We start from the raw sequence: 12,706 nt of genomic DNA on the forward strand, positions 1-12,706 counted from the left end.
CTAAAATTGCACTCGTATAATGTAAAACTTTGTAAAGAAAAGTGTTAAAGAAGAAAGTTGGAAGAACTTTCTTTTAAGTTTCAAACAATTGATAATAAAAATGATAGGCTATTAATACAATCTAATATTAAACAATCTAATTTGTAATAATCTAATATATAACAAGTTAAAAAATTGTAAAGATGAGTGCAAGTTAGAACAAAAGGCACTTACAATTTGCGCAAGCTTTTCGTCACTTGTCGTGACGAAAAACCTGCGCCCGAGCCCACCCTTCCTCCCACAAGCTCGGAATTAAAAAACTAATGCATTGAACAGAACTTACCAAAAATTAAATTCTGAAACAGACGAAATTTTATTAAGGCAAATATAAATTATTTCATTACTTACTTGAAATAAAAATCTGAAACAGACAAAATTCTATTAACACAGAAAATTGTGGGAGGAGGAGGAAAATTTTTCTTTATTTCATACAAGAATTTCAAAAAATACAAAACGCAATGAAAATTGCGGATTTGAGGATACAACATAACTTAGCAAAGAAGAAGCACTAAAACAGACAAAAATTTATTAACTGAGAAATTCGAGAAGAAAGAACAATGCAAGAACTTACCAAAAATTAAATTCTAAAACAGACAAAATTTCATTAAGGCAAATATAAATTATTTCATTACTTACATAAACTAAAAATCTGAAACAGATAAAATTTTATTAACACAGAAAATTGTGGGAGGAGGAGGAAAATTTTTCTTTATTTCATACAAGAATTTCAAAAAACAAAACGCAATGAAAATTGCGGATTTAAGGAAATGACAGAACTTAGCAAAGACGAAACACTAAAACAGACAAAAAATTATTAATTCAGAAATTCGAGAAGAAAGAGCAATGTAGGAACTTACCAAAAATTAAATTCTGAAACAGACAAAATTTTATTAAGGCAAACATAAATTATTTCATTACTTACGTCAAATAAAAGTCTAAAACAGACAAAAGTTATTGAGACAAATATAAATTATTTCATTACTTACGTAAAATAAAAATCTGAAACAGACAAAATTCTATTAACACAGAAAATTGTGGGAGAAGGAGGAAAATTTTTCTTTATTTCATACAAGAATTTCAAAAAATACAAAACGCAATGAAAATTGCGGATTTGAGGAAATGACATAACTTAGCAAAGATGAAACACTAAAACAGACAAAAAATTATTAATTCAGAAATTCGAGAAGAAAGAGCAATGTAGGAACTTACCAAAAATTAAATTCTGAAACAGACAAAATTTTATTAAGGCAAATATAAATTATTTCATTACTTACTTGAAATAAAAATCTGAAACAGACAAAATTTTATTAACACAGAAAATTGTGGGAGGAGGAGGAAAATTTTTCTTTATTTCATACAAGAATTTCAAAAATACAAAACGCAATGAAAATTGCGGATTTGAGGAAATGACATAACTTAGCAAAGATGAAACACTAAAACAGACAAAAAATTATTAATTCAGAAATTTGAGAAGAGAACATATTAGCTTACCAAAAAGTAAAATCTGAAACATACAAAATTTTATTATCCTACAAAATTGTACGAGAAGAAGTGAAACAACCCTATCGAAAAACAGAAAACACAATGATAATTACGAAATTAAGATCAATCAACGATAAAACAATTTATTCAAAATCAATTCCTGAAACAGAGAAAAATAATTAGCACATAAAATTCGGTGAAATTAAAATCGCGAAGGGGTGTACAAATCTCGATGCTCGAAATAAAATCGCGAAGGGATATAAAAATGTCGAATCTCAAAATTTAATCGCGAAGGGATACAAAAATCTCTAATTTCGGAATGTAATCGCGAAGGGACACAAAAATCTCTAATCTCAAAATTTAATTGGGAGGGCATAAAAATCTCGAATCGCGAAAGTATGCAAAAATCTCTAATTTCGTAATGTAATCGCGAAGGGACACAAAAATCTCTAATCTCAAAATTTAATTGGGCGGGCATAAAAATCTCGAATCGCGAAGGAACTCTAATTTCAAAATTTAATCGCGAAGTTATGTAAAAATCTTTAATCACGAAATTTAATTGGGAGGGCATAAAAATCGCGGGTGGCTTTGCTCGTAAAAATTCGAGCAAAACGATACATTTTGTATCGTTCAAAAAAGCACATGTAAAATACAAAAAAATATTAGCGAGCATAGTGACAAAATGACTGTCCATCCTAAGATGGACAGCCATTAATAGTTCCCCTCTTCTTTGGCAATTTTTGCCGGGGCTCTTCGGCATATAGCCTCTTCTCTCTTCGGCAAAGCCTCACAAAAATCACTCGCGAATTTTTACGGTAACTCGGACATTCTTATTTTTCAATTACATAAATTCTCAATTTCGCTATCAATCTCCATAAACAGATAGTAGACAATTTTACAGAAATAAAATTGCATTACTATCCATTTATTTCGATCGATAACAAAATCGAAATTTTATGTAATATATAATAAGTTAATTTGGCAAGAAAAATAATTACTCAAAATAAAAATACGACCAGCGATTCTCAGAATGCGCTGTCCGTAAAAGAATGTCCGAGCAGAATATTTTATTTCACTGCACTTCACTTCACTTCACTTTATACTTCATTTTTGCAGTCGGATCTAGAACCCGACTGCGACTTACAAACTAAAAGGCCTGGCCTGAACGAACAATCGAGTTCAAGAGAATATTAAATAAATTCATATTTAATATTTTTCTCTTCTCGATTTTTCGTAAACCCCCCAGATGCAAGCATCTCACGTGTGAGAGAGGAGGACAGAGAAACGTGAAAGCTTGCTCTGGCCCTACCTACTTAAAACTAACTCATTCACACCAGAAGTAAGCTACCTGCCTGCCTATCGCTATATTTAAAAAATTGCAAAGTCCATTCACACAAAAACACACTCCACGGTTCTCACACATACCACCCGGGTGCAAAAAAGCCTAATCCTAGGGAGTACGTCCCGGGACGTCTCCGACACCCGAGTTCAATACTACATTCACACTCTAAGTTCATACCTTTTTGCTGAAATCGATCGACAATCGACAGTGAATGAACATATTTCATTTTCGTACTCTTTCGAATAGTCAATGTAATATGTACATGTAATAATTTAAACTACTCATACAATTTTCTAGCTTAATTAATTTATAAAATTTTCAAATGACTCTACTTGCATTTTGTATGCAATTTCAAATGACTCGACTTGCATTTTGTATGCATTTTCAAATAGAATTTTGCAAAATTTAAAAAATAAATCTATAGTTTAATCGACACAAGGTCCACGACCTAACCACACACACACGTGTAACTTGTGTCGATAATTCACTGTCAATTTGTCGATCGCCAAAACATCTTAAAACTAAACCGTGTCCACCTGCCCTAACCCATGCGAGTAGCATCTAAGCACGCGCATGAGTATAGAGCATAAAAATGAACACGGCCACATGTATTTTGACCTACCAGTTTTCTTCATGTGTGCTGAAAATCCTGAGCTAAAAACATGATTAGAAACATGCTAATAAAGTGTCTTCCAGCAAAAATTGACTCTAACTTTAAAAAATGTTCAAAATGGAAAATGGAAGATCACTTTGCAAAAATCTAAGTATATCGGTAGTTTCATTTTTAACAGATTTCTAATATCAAAGTAAATTTCTAAATGACTCAAACATTCGTAAATAACTTTGATATCGAAATCTGTTTCTCGCGATACTTTCTTGTACATTTATTTAAAAAATTTTCACGCGCACGTAAAAATTGAAAGTGACTCGATAACTTTATCAAAATGACTCGAAAAGTACTGTGAAATCGGAGGGTCATCCGACTTCTATGTACTAATTTTAATTTTAAATTGTAAAGAACTTAAAACGCGATGTACAAGAAAACCCTGACCTGAGCTAATAAATATAATAAACAGTTTGTACGAATTTTGCACGATCGTACAGTCGTGGTCACTATGCTCGCTCAAAAATATAAAATACAACCAGTTCCCGTGTCGCTTCGGACCATTCGTCCTACGACATGATGGGAACCGGAGGAATCGTAAAGCATGCGACTCACCGATCGCTGACTTGCGCCACTGCGATCGTTTTACCGGCAAGACATCTGAGACTGCACTTCTGGTAGGCATTGCATCTTTGAGGTGGATTGGCTGCTTGATTGATTGGCTGATTGATTGATTGACTGCTTGGTTGCTTGGCTGCTTGGCTGCATTCATCAGATTTGGATGTGGCGGTTTGGCAATTGACCATCTGTAATCATAAAACAATCACAACGATTAATTAACTGTATTTATCGATTTGCATTTTGATAACATATAAGTTTTTCGACATCTACTTGTACAAACATATAGAAGCATGCAGGAGTCGGTTATAAATTTGCAAACGTTTATGTCACATCGTGAAATATTGTAAAATATTTGAAAATGCATGTCAAAACACTTGGGTAATTACTTTCGAGAACATGGTAAACGTTTGCAAGATTATAACGGAACACATAGGTAACTACAGTTCAAACACCAGTAACAGTTTGTTAAAACATTTAAATAACCACTGCATAAAGTACACTACAACACCAGTAATAGTTTGTCAAAACATTTGAATAATCGTTTCAAAAAGTTCACTACAACACCAGTAACAATATGTCAAAACGTTTAAATAATTATTGCATAAAGTACACTAAAGCACCAGTAACAGTTTGTCAATACACTTAAATAATCATTGCATAAAGTACACTAAAGCACCAGTAACAATATGTGAAAACATTTAAATAATCATTGCATAAAGTACACTAAAGCACCAGTAACAATATGTGAAAACATTTAAATAATCATTGCATAAAGTACACTAAAGCACCAGTAACAATATGTCAAAACACTTAAATAACCATTAAATAAAGTGCACTAATAACCATTAATAATTTGTAAAAACACTTAAATAATCACTCCACAAAATACATTAAATCAGTAAAAAATTAATAAAACATTTAAATAACCGCGCCATAAAACACACTACTAAATTCGTATACACGTGCACAATCACTTAATAAAACACACAAGTAAAATCATTGACACTTGTAGAATTACACCATAAAATTTGTTAATACACCCACATAATTAATAAAAAATATTTAATAATGCACAATAAACACTGTTATTAATACACTAGGTACACTTATATATCCGTATATGCATGCAGGAAACACACCGGTAAAGTCACTGACACTTGTTGAATTACACCATAAAATTTATTAATACACCCGCATATTTATTAAAAAATATTTATTAAAGCACACTAAACACTTGTTAAAACACATTAGGTAATGCAGGGACAAGCACAATATCGATTAAGTGAACCCTTGACTCGTACCGGTAAGTGTTGACAGGTGCGATCCGACCTCCTCGATTTCCAAAATAAGACTGAAAGCATTCGACCTCCCGCCACTGTGTGTGTTATTGGTAGTTGACAACAGCCAATTAGACATCATAATAATCCACCAGTAGATCCCATTCGATCTCTTCAAGTGCAAGGGTGATTGGTAGTGTATAGTAACCAATCAGGCATCACGTAATCCACCAATAGCGTGCAAGCATTCTGACTGGATGTTGTATAACTATTCTAATGTTAATTTTTTTATAATTTTATATTTTTCGATTATTTATTAACAAATTTGTTGTTGCAATTGTTTAAATTTATTATTTTTTTTTAACTTACTCTTGTAGATATGTTACAAAAATTGTTAATTAATATATTACGATATATTTTATTGTAACTTAAAGACATAATAGTTTCATATTTTTCGAATGTTTTACGCGCGGCTTTTTAAAATGTGACGTCATCAGCGAAAATGGAACTAGTGCCATCTCTCCGGCGAACAGGGTGAACTACACGGTTTTGAAACTGTAATTTCATTAGTTTTCCACACTGCCACTGGACGGCGCCACGTGTATTTTTTCAGTTAAATTCAATTAATATAGTTGATTTTATTAGTATAATTGATTATAACATGAATTGAATTACATCGAAGTACAAGACCAATTAACTTCGAATTATTTTGACTTTACTAAACTATTATCAATTTTTAACCACCCTTAGGATAACTCTAATTAGCTTAACGGCAAAGGGTAGATATAACAAGAGGAGACATTAGACAAGGAAACTCACCTCTTAGAAAGGTAATGTATATTACAAATATATTCAAAATGACTAGAAATTGACATGGAAGTAGATTTGCTCGATTTAAATTTCCCCCTCGTTTGCACGATCAATTTAAACAAAGTAAAAATGGTAAATAGTGGAACAGTATCAACTGGTGGGGGGCGTACTGAAGTTAGCTGTATTGCGCAAATCGAAAATGATCTATGGTCGAACGGATATTTGTAAATAATTTCTACCTCACAACTATGCACGATGTACATGTTTCATAATAAAACTGTTTATACACAATAAATTGATAGTTCTTTTTATTTAATTTGCAACACTGTATAATTCATATGCGATCATAACCAAAAATCAAATAACTGCAATTACATCGTTCGTGTTACCCGTGTGTTTTATTGAATGACTAATCTGTCCACGTGCCAATGGATGCCGACTGCAAAAATTCTGTTAATCGTCTTTTAGAATTAAATAATTAAAAGAAAAATGGTAATTGCAATTGGATTCGAAGGTAGTGCAAATAAATTGGGTGTTGGAGTTGTTCAAGATCAAAATGTTTTGTCAAATGTACGGCATACGTATATTACTCCACCAGGCGAAGGTAAACTTTTAATATTTACACTTTCAAATTAACTTGTTTGTTTAACACAAATATTACTTTGCGTTTGCTGTATATTGTTAATCAAAATGTTAGATACAAAATCTTTTAAAGATCATTTTAAAAAGGGTTTTTACCTCGTGAAACTGCGCAACACCACAGAGAACATATTCTTGCTGTCTTACAAAAGGCATTAGATGATGCTAAAATAACATTAAAAGATGTGGATGTCATATGCTATACAAAAGGACCAGGAATGGGAGCACCATTAACAGTTGCTGCATTAGTGGCAAGAACAGTTGCTCAATTATATAATAAACCGATTGTTGCAGTCAATCATTGTATCGGTCATATTGAAATGGGGAGATTGATTACAGGAAGTATAAATCCCACTGTTTTATATGTTTCTGGTGGAAATACACAGGTCATTGCGTATTCTCAGCAGAAATATCGTATATTTGGTGAAACAATAGATATTGCTGTTGGAAATTGTCTAGATCGTTTTGCAAGATTATTAAAGCTGTCAAATGATCCTAGTCCTGGTTATAATATAGAACAATTAGCAAAAAAGTAAGTTATCTTATTATAAATACAATATATTTGATTATACATATTGCTTATAGTATAATATAATTTTACATCAATATAGAGGGAATAAATTAGCTCCATTACCTTATGTAGTAAAAGGTATGGATGTATCTTTTTCGGGAATTTTAAGTTACATAGAGGAACATCTTTCTTCTTGGCTTAACTCCAAAGAATTTACTCCAGAAGATTTATGTTTTTCTTTACAAGAAACAGTATTTGCCATGCTTGTTGAAATTACAGGTATTATTATTACTTATGATTTACTTTCATATTGCAATAAAGGCAAATATATATTTAATGTGGTAACATTATAGAGCGAGCAATGGCCCATGTGAATTCATCTGAGGTGTTAATTGTTGGTGGTGTAGGGTGTAATGAAAGATTACAGGATATGATGGGAATTATGTGTAAAGAAAGAAATGCAATACTTTATGCTACAGATGAAAGATTTTGTATAGATAATGGTGTAATGATCGCTGTAGCTGGATTACTTCAATATAAAAGTAGTGGACATACACCATGGATAGAAACAACTTGTATACAAAGATATCGGACAGATGATGTACATATTTCTTGGAGAGAATAAATCTTGTGTAAAATCATTTGTTATAATATTTCTTAAATAATAAACGTTTTGATATATAGTTGCCAATGTGTTATAAATTGATTAGACATATTTCATTATTTAAACTTTTGTATATAAAATTGAATAGTTGTAATTATACTATTCAACATATTATTATGCAATCCTCTTCACTGTTCAATGCATAACAATCTTTTGTTATTTCTATTTATATATTATATTTAATTCGAACGATCCGCGTGGTGTTCTATATCTATAAATACTTTGTGCGTACGCACGCGTGTGTGCGCGCATGCACAAACATTGTTCGGGTTCAAAATTGATATTGAACTATCAGTTTGTGAAAAAAAAAGAAGAAAAGTGGACCGACATAGGCGGAAGTGAAATTTTCATGACACGCGCGGTAGATAGAAGTAGCATACAACATTCGTCGACGCAAGCGCACGTGTGGCTATAGTCCAAACAATACTTTTGTCGTTAGCAGCAGCCGTTATAATATTAGTAGAATCCGTATCGTCATCTCTGCTGGATACACGATCAGCAGCTACTGTTAGTAGTATATGCAAATAGTCATTAACGGTTTCGTTTTAAATTATTTTCAATCTTAGAATATTGTTTGGAAATTCTGTGCCAACCTTCGTGTTACCATAAAATTATAAAATTTTATTTCGGATTATTTTAATCGGGACTTAAAAAACGAAAAGAAGAATAAAAGTAACCATAAAATTTCTTTTATATTATAACGACTATATTATATTGTCCATTCCCTAATCGATAGAGGCGCGAACACCGATTGCAGCGCTTGGTGTGGAACAAGTGGCAGTACGATATCGTCATTGCTCAACGATAGTCACTGTTCGTCAGGGTGCATTTGCGTGGTGGTCTCAAGATGTGCTGCTGTACAATAGTGTATAATGCCTTGTCTTTTTGACCGAATGATACTCGTGCTTAAAACAGAGGTGAGTCGCAAAATTTGTCCTGCCTCGTTTCTACCGCTGTACATCTATTTCCGTATAGTAGCTGCTTCATTATAGCATCGTATCTGTACGTCAAATACTGTCTCCAAATAACACGCATACAGACCTAGATAATTTAAATCTCTCAGCTGTTCGCCCTTGAATCTCCTACGAATCTAATCTAATTCACCTTTGAATATTTTAGTATTGTTAATTTACACATTTCACTTCGAGATATTTTACTGTTAAGTAAACGACAGTTGAACGTTAATACTATAATTATTTCACGGTGATTCTGTGCAAACCTCTCGTATATTGTACCAAGATTCGATTAAAAAATAAGCGGTCTAAGTATTTTATGTTTGTCTTTCAAGAATTTACGATTTATAGAATTTTTTGTTGCCGAGGTCAGGAATAAAGAATTCAAAGATATTCCGATACGAAAATCAATATCCGTGAAACCAGGAAGAAATACATTTTTAATAATCGTCACGTTCGTGAAAGTTCGATGACAGTGAAAAATTGTGTTATTTAACTTATGAAACAAAATAAGGAAATTGTGTCATTGATTTTGTTCGTGAGATTATATTCAAAGCTGATGGCTGTAAACAGTCTTTACATACTATTGGTTGGTAACGGTCAGCATCCGTGTTTGCTACTGCAGCCCGCGATAATATGAATAGTGAATGTGTCGTGTTCTCGAATGTTCATTAACAATTCACTTAATTATTTTCGACGTCGCATCAATGAAATTTTATTCGTATCGAGTTGTATTTAGTTTTCGTTAAACGATGAATTCGTGCACCTCAACGTTATTAAAAGCAAAGAATTTGTAACTGGCATATCTTACGACACTTGAATATTTTTGTTAGACGTACAATATCATATTGACGCGTAGCCAAGATGCAAACAATGCATCAACTAGTATTTAAATAATGCACCGTTAGATGTGTCATTGCTTGTCGTCGTAATGTGACCAAGAGATTTTTTCCAAAAGCATACATACCGATCGACATGAGACCAATCAATGATAAAATAGCGGTTGAATCGATAACAAGAGTGTAACAAGCATAACCACTCAGGGATGTAAGAGGTTGCTTTGGAATTATGCCACGAATAAATGCCGTGCCATGACATTTAAAGCCGTTCTACAAAATATCATATGAATGGGAAATTAGCATTTGACATCTTCATCCGGTTTTCCACTAATTTTTCGATGTTCTGAAATCACGAGCTACTACATAGTATTCGATAGAACTACAAAGAAATACAAATGGTCGTTGGAAGATCAAAGTGTATCCTCTCGCCTAGTTATTTCCACCCACGCGGATCGATCTGCGCGAAGTAGATACTACTGGATGCTACTCAAAGGAGAAACAAATTGTAAGAACACGTTTTAACCTCTTCATCGCAAATTATGTATACTTCAGATCCGAGTACTTTCAAGTGATAAATGATTCTACCTTTATTATTCTAATGTAAGAGCAATAAATGTAGAATTGCCGCACGCAAACGAGCTGCTTTCGTGCAGGCTTCGAAATCATTCTGCTTTTTTTAAAAATCTGATTTAAATAAATATAGGCCTGGTGTACACGTGAAAGTGGAGGCAGACATTTTTTATCGTTCACTTTCGATTTTGCGAACACTCAGAATATTTAACATAGATGCCATACAACGCGAGACTATATAACACGAGGTTATGTAATGCATAGTGTTATGACGTGAAACTTTAGGACGATGTAGCTTGGGTTTGTAGAATGTTTTGTAATATAATACGAGGCAAACGCGTGGTTATACGGAACACTTTAAAATGTATTACGTTCTACGAAATGTGTCTTGCGTTTAGTCCTTTGATCATAAAAGACGCTTTGACTTTGAAATATATATTAAAGTAATAAATAAAAGGAAATAATTATTGCTACAGTAATAATACCGTTGCGTGATTTGTCTATAAATTGCCGTTCTCAGCGAGGACAATAGATTTTTTTATTGTAATTACCGTCGCCTCTATTATTTTCTAGAAAAGTACGTTTAGCCGAATCAAGATATTATTCCCAGAAATACAATTCAAGGCTGCGTACGTATATTTCGTGACTAAAGTAACTTCATCTAAAGCATGACATATTTCTTTTTTATCGTAAACAAAATATGACCTCCTTTTCAATATCGGATTTTATTTTCGTCACGTCATTGTATCGTTACAATAGTATATATTGTAACTATGGAACAGATCTTAGAACTTTTTATTTTAATGATAAGAAAGTCTGTACTTAAAGGTGAAAAAATATTAAGTAAAAACATGAAAAGATATTTGTTAAAAATATTAATATATTAATTTTGTAGGCGGCAAGTGGAAGCTTAAATTGAAAAACGAAGCGGTTGTAATCCGAATAATTGCAATTACATATAGCGTGACACACACTGGCGATGCTGCGCTTCCCTAGGGAAAACGGCAGCGTAAGGGAAGCATGACACACCGCTCGTTAATTTTTGGTTAGTAAATAAATTTAAAAATTTATATAAACTTTGGGAATTCGTGGAATTAACAAATTTTATTACTATGAAAATGCGGTTATCTCGACTTACTTTGGAATGTAGATCTACTTTTAAGATGGGAACCCCTCTGTGTAAAAGTCTCGCGTAAATTATCATACCATAGCTTTCTGTACCTATTGCCTTTAGTTAAGAGTCGCGTGAAAACTTAAAGCGTTTGTACATTCTTATCGTGCATGGTTAATCAGTATTTATTGTAGCTCGCGGTAGCATTTCGTCAAAATAATCGCTCTCGTTACATACTGATCTAGACTTTGCACGAACTCACGTGCATGGCTGAATCAGGACTATCGAGACAGGTGCTTTTCGCACAGAAACTAGGTCAGAGTGTATTAACCTCGCACGTAAATAGTACTAGACATTTGCGATAAATATATTAATTTTTTCAGCTTCCTTGTTCGATTTTTTCCTCTACCTTTTTTTTATCAGATACTTTCACTGGGAGGAATTTATTATTTATACCATTCATAATTTAATGTTCTTTTATATTATAAAATAATTTTTTTTTTATATTATGTTAAATTCGCAGTAAAATTAATTTTGTATTTTTATTTAGAAGTGGCCAATTTACCTCAAGAAGCTGCAACCCCATTGGCAATAAAAAGTCTCCTGTCCAGATGCAAACTTCAATACCAGCGTTTATTTACAATAATTTGACTAAAGTAATACATACTCGAATAGTATTATACATATCTTTATTTGTTAACAAAGTACGAGTGACACTTAATTCAAATGATTATTTATCAGTCAATGACCAGACATGTTCTGTTGAATTGCGTATGGCAATAAAAGATTCTGTTGTACGCACGAAAATAACACGGGCGGATGATATCAGATTTGAAATTTGGCAACATTATGAACGACAATAATTTGTTTTTACGTTCTGTCGAAACGTTCTATAGATCAGCTGATTGTAATTTTTTTTGTAGAACAATGAAATCCTACTAAACAAGGTCGAAGGTGCTACAGATACTTCTGAAATAACTTGAATCTTATTTTCGTGTCGGCTGAACAGCAGGCGGCCGAGTATCATAGATATTAAGAAGGGACGAGAAACTGCGATTCGAGGAATCTTGGAAATAGCATCTATTATTCGGTTACATTTCGTAATGTCGTTACAGTGCGAAACGTTTTGTAAAATTTTAATTAGCTATACTGAAATTATTATAAGGGTTCCATAAGGGTAATGCAGCTTCTCTATTTTTATTCACAACGAATAGTACACGTATACTTTCTAAAAATGATTAGAT

At 32.7% G+C, this 12,706-nt stretch overlaps 2 protein-coding genes across 16 annotated transcripts in view; both read left to right on the forward strand.

Moving 5' to 3' along the window:
* The first annotated feature begins 6,639 nt into the window (after nucleotides 1–6,639).
* On the forward strand, nucleotides 6,640–8,008 carry Tcs3 (Probable tRNA N6-adenosine threonylcarbamoyltransferase Tcs3). The gene is made up of 4 exons (XM_003699737.3): nucleotides 6,640–6,779; nucleotides 6,905–7,346; nucleotides 7,426–7,604; nucleotides 7,679–8,008. The coding sequence occupies exons 1-4, from the start codon at nucleotides 6,665–6,667 to the stop codon at nucleotides 7,948–7,950; spliced, it is 1,008 nt and encodes a 335-aa protein (XP_003699785.2). The 5' UTR covers nucleotides 6,640–6,664; the 3' UTR covers nucleotides 7,951–8,008.
* Nucleotides 6,644–12,706, forward strand: part of Shab (Shaker cognate b) — a 48,375-nt gene continuing 42,312 nt past the window's right edge. For 6 of the 15 annotated variants that reach the window (XM_076542210.1, XM_076542219.1, XM_076542222.1 and 3 more), the window contains exons 1-3: nucleotides 8,360–8,496; nucleotides 8,726–8,906; nucleotides 11,247–11,396. The gene's annotated coding sequence lies outside the window, so the exon portion shown is untranslated. Of the gene's footprint in view, nucleotides 6,780–8,357; nucleotides 8,497–8,725; nucleotides 8,907–9,543; nucleotides 10,287–10,631; nucleotides 10,652–10,924; nucleotides 10,981–11,246; nucleotides 11,397–12,012; nucleotides 12,119–12,706 lie in introns of those variants that run through there. The other 9 variants (XM_076542213.1, XM_076542211.1, XM_076542214.1 and 6 more) reach the window with 8 other exon arrangements.

Source organism: Megachile rotundata, chromosome 2 (genome assembly GCF_050947335.1).
Source record: "Megachile rotundata isolate GNS110a chromosome 2, iyMegRotu1, whole genome shotgun sequence".
Taxonomy (NCBI): Eukaryota; Metazoa; Arthropoda; class Insecta; order Hymenoptera; family Megachilidae; genus Megachile; species Megachile rotundata.

Bases quoted from the DNA above. Each gene is read 5' to 3' on its own strand.
- Tcs3 (XM_003699737.3), top strand. From the start codon at position 6,665: ATGGTAATTGCAATTGGATTCGAAGGTAGTGCAAATAAATTGGGTGTT. The intron at 6,780-6,904 runs GTAAACTTTTAA...CATTTTAAAAAG, and splicing joins TATTACTCCACCAGGCGAAG to GGTTTTTACCTCGTGAAACT. The intron at 7,347-7,425 runs GTAAGTTATCTT...ACATCAATATAG, and splicing joins ATAGAACAATTAGCAAAAAA to AGGGAATAAATTAGCTCCAT.